The sequence below is a fragment of the Vigna radiata genome, chromosome 7, assembly GCF_000741045.1.
Source record: "Vigna radiata var. radiata cultivar VC1973A chromosome 7, Vradiata_ver6, whole genome shotgun sequence".
In the NCBI taxonomy this organism is placed as follows: Eukaryota; Viridiplantae; Streptophyta; class Magnoliopsida; order Fabales; family Fabaceae; genus Vigna; species Vigna radiata.
Genome location: NC_028357.1, coordinates 18442448 through 18449325, shown reverse-complemented (window position 1 = coordinate 18449325; position 6878 = coordinate 18442448). Strand labels below are relative to the sequence as shown.

Here is a 6878-nt window from a genome sequence, read left to right as displayed (position 1 = left end):
ATTAGACTTACTATAAAAGAAATAATGAAAATGATAAGAGAGGGTGGGAGCTAATATGTAGAAGATCCCTGCTCTAATATTTGAGAGGTGAAACTTCTGTAAGTAGCAAGATTAAGTAAGTTTTATTTTCTTATAGGTGATAAAACTGATACTCAATTCACAAAGTTTCCAACAAAAAAATTATGTCACTTTCACTAATTAATACTTTATCAAAATTTTCTATGTACTCATATTTCTTCGTTTCATCCATTCCAATTTCAGGAATATATCTAAAAGATTATATTATACGTCATTTTATGTGTTGAAGATAGAATTTAAATTTAAATTATTGTTGCATTTAGTAAGAAATAAGTTTTAAATATTTAAAATTATTTTTTGTTTTTAAGTTGTTTCTTATTTTTAAGTATAAACTGTTAATATTACTTATATATAAATATATCTCATTTAAGAAGAAAAATATTAATGAATGAATGAGAGAATTATCTCCTATAATTGTTCCAATAGTTTCTCGTAACAATAAAATATTTCTTGATGATTAACAAAAGATTTTGTATAATCAATTTTAGTGAATTGTCGTATCACTTTCTAATTATCTTTTTTTTTGAAGTTATGTACTCTTTGTACTCTTCTGAACTGAGTCTTCAGCATATTATATTTCAATCAAGGACCCTTGCTTTTTTTCGGTATTTTGGCACTTAGATAGTAGGGGCTCACATTTTCTTCATTAGACAATTGATAAAGTACATCTCAATTTTCCATTTTTCTAAAGGGTTAATATTCTCTTTTCATTATCCATTTATTGGCTAGTACTTTTGCATAAAGGCACATAAAAGTCTTAATGTATCTTTGATTCAACCAATTAACGTATGAATAGTTTCTTTATTCTTGATGTTATACTCTTTTTTTGTGTGATTCTTAATCTTTTCTAACTTAAGGATTTTGTGTAAAAAAACATTATATTTTAATTTCTGAAATCATACATGATTTTGAATTCTATGATTCTATTAAGAAAAAAAACTTACATGAATTCATTCATTGCAAAGTTTTTCTACTAAGTATTTTTTCTTCTCTTACTTTTTTGAATGAATTCTTGATAATATAGAAATTACTCAAATAGAATTTTTTTTTTCAAAGTCATTATTTTTCTATTTTTTTCAAGAAAATATCTCTTTACAAAAGGAAAACCGGATATCTTTATGATATTTTACTAACTTTAATATAATACCAAAATATTCTTTAAATTGAGAAAAAAAAATTAATTTTAATAACTTTAAAATAATTTATATAATTTTAATATATTTATATTTTAATAATCATCACATCAAAATTATTCTTTAAATTTTATGAATCAAATATTTGATGCTACATTATAAGCATAGTGAGACATGAAAATAAAAAACACAATTATAATCATAAGAAAATGATATAGAAAATAACTAAAAATAAGAGAAATATTTAAGATTTGTGACACTAATATATTAATATTTGTTTACTAATTTGATTTTATTCTATTCATATTAAATTTTAGTGAAAATATTAGTAAGATTATTTGAACAATTATATTTCACACGTGTAACATGAAAAATTCTTGTATATACTTTAACTAAATAAATATATTCAAAATAAAGTTGCAAAAAGAGTAAGAAAAAAAATCACACGTAGTGATGATAAATATTTTAAAAACAGTTAAAGTAAGAAATTATGCAAACTTAATCTAATTCATGAATCATATACATTCATGAAATAAACAACACATAAATTACAAAAGTCTATCACCAGAAACAAAACAAAGACATACTTTATCTTCAAAATTTTGGATCTGCAAAATCCTATAAGATCTATTGGATTTTCAGTACTGTTTTGTATTTCTGTTGGCTGTTAGTTGCACTTATTTTCTTACAAGTCTACTTTCTAACCAAATAATTGCGACCTTTGCCAAGAAGTTGATCCATCTCTGTTTTTCTTGAATAAGATTTCGTATCTGATCTATTACAGCTAATATATATATATATATATATATATATATATATATATATATATATATATATATATATATATATATATATATATTAGTATTATGGACTTGACTACGCCTTATTATATTTGATGTCATTGATGACTAAATTATTTGTCGACATTATAGTTACCTTCTGCCTTGTTACTTGCACATACTGCTTTACATGAAAATTTTGTGTATGTTTTCTGATCATGTGTAAGTCATAGCTTGAAAAAAAATATTTTAACTTTATGGTTTTGACAAATTATATTTTGGGTGATGTTATTGACGGTAACATTATTTAGTAAATATCTTGCGTGAATTGATTTCATACTGATAAGAAAGACTAGAAGGTGGCGTTCAACTGGGGTATGACCTCACCCTTCATTATCAGAAATATTGACCGCCAAATCCATTTACTTTGTCACTAACGTAATAGATAGACTGTTTAGCCAAGGGAAAGTGGAGTACTAAAATTATGCTTATAGGAAAATCATGATCTTTATGACTTAAGAGGGTGTTAATTACATACAACTAATGCCTTGCTAAGAATAAATTAATCTCGTTATTCATTCATGATTCTTCGGACTGACCTGAGAATCCAAAACAACAATTCTAGTGTAGTTATTTACAGCTTCCTATAAACCGCAATGCCAACAGAACTGAATGCATCTTTCAGGTCCCAGGTCAAGATCCTCATTCCATTTCGCGTTTCTATTTAAACAGAAGAGCTTCTTTTGGCCTTTCAAGAAGTGACATCACTGTGGCCGCTATGTGCTTTGATGAAAGCCCTGCTTCTTCAACCTGATCCTGGGGTGACCCATGATCAATGTATCTGTCAGGAAGCATCATTGCTCTCCACTGCAGGTAAAACCAAAAGGGGTTATTGTTAGAAATGCACAAAATAGGGACCTATCTGAAGGGAATAATAGTCTGAAAATGAAAATCATATAGAGAGCCACTTCTCCAAGGAGGAAGGTTTACCTTTAGAGGTCCATCTAGAATACCGGATAAGCTCAAGAATTGAGAAACATGTGATCCAAAACCACCAATAGAACCCTCTTCCACCGTGATCAGTATTTCATGCTCTTTAGCCAGTAGCCTGATTAGATCGGTATCCAAAGGTTTGCAAAACCTAGCATCAGCAACTGTCACACTAACGCCTACTTCTTTAAGCAATTCCGAGGCATGTCTGCATTGTTGAACCACAGAACCATATCCCAAGATAGCAACTCTGCTGCCTTCCATCAGAATTCTGCCTTTTCCGATCTACACGACCAAAACAATTTCAATTAGGTGGCTTAACTATTGAGATAAGATTCAGTTTAGGAAATACATGCTAGTCTCTTATCCTCACCTCAAGTGGGGTTCCTTTGTTGTTGAGTGGTAAAGTGGCTCCAATTCCATTTCCCCTAGGAAATCTGAAGCAGCTTGGTCTGTCATCTATAGTTGCTGCTGTAGCAACCATGTGCATCAGTTCAGCTTCATCGGAAGGAGCCATGACCACCATGTTGGGCAGGCAAGCCATGTAAGTGATATCAAATGCTCCACAATGGGTTGGTCCATCTGCTCCAACCAAACCAGCTCTATCCATGGCAAATCGGACAGGTAACTTTTGAAGATCAACGTCATGGACTACCTGGATATACAAAATAAATCACACCTATAAGAATTTTTTTATCCAAGTTATTAACTTAAAAAAATAAATTTGGAGCAAGAAAGAAATCAATAATAAGATAGATTGGACTATTTCTCACTGAACCATATTGGCTCACCTGATCATATCCTCGTTGCAGGAATGATGAGTAAATGGCACAAAAGGGCTTGAGGCCTTCAGCAGCTAATCCAGCAGCAAATGTAACAGCATGCTGCTCAGCTATCCCTACATCGAAACAGCGATCGGGAAACCTTTTGTGAAAATAATTTAGGCCTGTACCACCACCCATTGCTGCGTGAATGGCTACTATCTTGTTATCTATTTCAGCCTCCTTTATCAAAGACTCAGCAAAGTACTGTGTGTATGAAAGTGTTGAAGATTTTGTCTTAAATTGCTTTCCTGTTTTTGGATCAAACTTCACAACCCCTGAAAATATAAGAGAATGTATAAGTGTATGTTTGAAATGAAATATTAGTTTTAAATAGCAGAAAATATTAACTACCTATATAATTAGGTTGGAAAATTATTGTAAGTACAAAATTGATTTTGAGTTGGAGTTTCTCATAATGATTTATTAAGAAATATCTCTTCCTCACCGTGCATTTTATCAGCTGCTTTTTCTGCTGGAGGGTATCCCTTCCCTTTCTCAGTGACAATATGAATCAAAACAGGACCTGGAGCAGGCATTGATTTGACTTTTTCAAAAATGGTGACCAGATCTTCAATATTATGACCATCCACAGGACCTATATAGTATAAGCCAAGTTCTTCAAATAACGTAGATCCAGAACCGCTGATCATGCCCCTTGCATACTCATCCACTTTGGCTGCAACCTGGTGTGTTTGTCCTCCAATTTGTTTGGTGATACTCTTCAAGAATAAAATTGGAGTCAAATAAAGGCCAGAGCTAATATAAAGTTTGACATGATCAATGAGATCATGACGCTGACTACAAATATAAGTTTAAGAGGCTTACTTTTGCAGCTTCTCTGAGTTTACGGAATTCTGTACTCGCTTGAATTTTGCTCAAAGCACTGCTAAGTGCTCCGACAGGACTTGCAGGTCCATCAAGTGTGGCAGTTGGTAAAGAGACTTGCTTGTTGTCATTAAGTACTACTATCATGTTAGAATCAAGGAACCCTGCATTGTTCATGGCCTCGTAAGCTTGGCCTGCTGTCAATGCCCCATCTCCTATCACTGATATGATGCTGTTCTTCTTCCCCAGTAGATCACGTGCAACAGCCATGCCTAATAAATATTCAAAATTGTAGCTCAATTGTGGGATAAGTGTTTCTACATATATAATTGACGAAAATACATTCATCTTAAAATATAAGAATCTTACCAAGACCAGCAGAGATGCTTGTAGAACTGTGTCCTACCCCAAAAGCATCATGAATGCTCTCATCCCTTTTAGGAAAACCCGCCAGCCCCGAAGTCTTCCTAATGGTGTGCATTCTGGACCTTCTACCTGTGAGAATCTTGTGTGGGTATGCCTGCAATTCGGTTACTTTTTAGACTCTCTTACACGGCACACATATCACACATGATATAATGATGAAAATTGTACACAAGAGGATAAAAAATGTAGAATTATAATTTTGTCACGAGCAATGAATTTTCTCTAAAAAAGATTATATTTCTCTTGTTATTTAACTTGTATTAGAAAAGAAGAAGAAGTAAATAAGTCGAAAGATTACCTGATGACCAACATCCCATATAATTTTGTCTTCAGGGGTGTCGAAAACATGATGCAAAGCCACTGCTAACTCCACCACTCCCAAGCTTGAACTAAGATGCCCACCAGTATTTGACACACTGTGCACAATATCTGCCCTCAGCTCTGCTGCAAGTTGCTCTAGATCCTGACACATACATTCAATACTTTTTACAAAAAAACTAACAAAACTCACAGAAAACAAAAAACTATTGTGTGAGCCACGGACAAGAAATATGCTGTGGCATGGCCTTTGGGCCTTAACAAATGATTCCTAATTTTAAACCTGAGTGGACAGATTCTTCATATGAATTGGGTGGTTTATTGTGTCCAACAGTGGTGTTTGAGGTTTTTCTCCTGAGTAATTGATCTTCCAGCCGTCTTTCTCTTTTCTGATAATAGTCTTCTCGACGTCACCCGAGTCATTTGCCGAAACTCTCACGCAGAACTAACAAACACAATAACACATCACATCATCAGTGGAAAAATAATGGTGAATTTGCTGTTAACAAAAGGAACGCGAAAAAAAATGAAAAAGAAAAGCACAAGAGAGATGGTGTTTGGTGTGGTTAAATTGTTAGATCAACAATGGAAAGTGTTGTTAGAGAGATGTAGGATTGTATGTATGATTCATTCACCAACCTTTTTTCTGGTATCATAGTATGGAGTTGGAGCTTTGGGTTTGTGGGTTGGGGAGAAGCAATAGTTTGGCTTAAGCAAGGTACCACTACAGAAGGCCATGGCTGTTGAGAACAGTGAGAGAGAGAGAAAGAGATGGAAATTGCAAAATGTGTTGGAAGAAAATTGAGAGCAGATTCTGAAGCAAAGCTTTCTTCGCGGTGGTGTTGCATTAAAAGAAATTGTTGAAGTAGCCTTTATAAGGACAAGAATGCAGAAGCAAACAAAAGCAAGCCTCGTCAATTCATTTCATTTCATTGTTTATTGGGTCTAGTTATTCTCCATTTCCACATTTCTTTATTTTTGCTTTGCGGTTTCTTTTTATTTTATTATAATTAATCGTAAACAATACAGGAGAAATATAAATGTGTCATAAATTTATACGTGGCATCTTCAAAGTTCTTTTTTATTTGTACCTGTTATACCTAATCTTTTATTATGATTTAAATCGAGCCTCCATGTAATAATGAAAATTTTACCTCGTAAAAATGGAATCAACCAAAACATCCTACTTCTAAAATTATTATAATTTAATTAGGGATTTTGGGATCAAATTTTAGGTATACAACTTGAGTTAAATATTTAGAGAAAAAAAAATCTCCCTAATATAATTGATTATAAAAAGGTGATATCTAATATAACTGATTATAAATTAAAGTTAAGTAAGACTTATTAAAATTTATGAAAAATAAATTATATGGCATTATTGGTACAGGTAACATTATTTTAATAATATTTCTAAATGAGATAAATTATTATAGAAAAAAATTGATATGTAGAGTCAATTGTTATAACAAGTATGACATTATATTAGTTTATGTAATATTGTA

The 6878-nt window shown here is 32.2% G+C and overlaps 1 protein-coding gene across 1 annotated transcript; it reads right to left on the bottom strand.

The window, feature by feature from the left end:
* Positions 1 to 2443: 2443 nt before the first annotated feature.
* LOC106765440 (1-deoxy-D-xylulose-5-phosphate synthase 1, chloroplastic) lies at positions 2444 to 6229 on the bottom strand. Its single transcript, XM_014650064.2, has 10 exons — positions 6013 to 6229; positions 5657 to 5818; positions 5354 to 5518; positions 4999 to 5149; positions 4630 to 4901; positions 4250 to 4523; positions 3772 to 4079; positions 3354 to 3635; positions 2981 to 3265; positions 2444 to 2857 (listed from the first exon to the last, which is right to left on the bottom strand). Exons 1-10 carry the CDS (start codon positions 6109 to 6111, stop codon positions 2711 to 2713), a joined length of 2145 nt encoding a protein of 714 aa, XP_014505550.1. The 5' UTR covers positions 6112 to 6229; the 3' UTR covers positions 2444 to 2710.
* Positions 6230 to 6878: the final 649 nt, after the last annotated feature.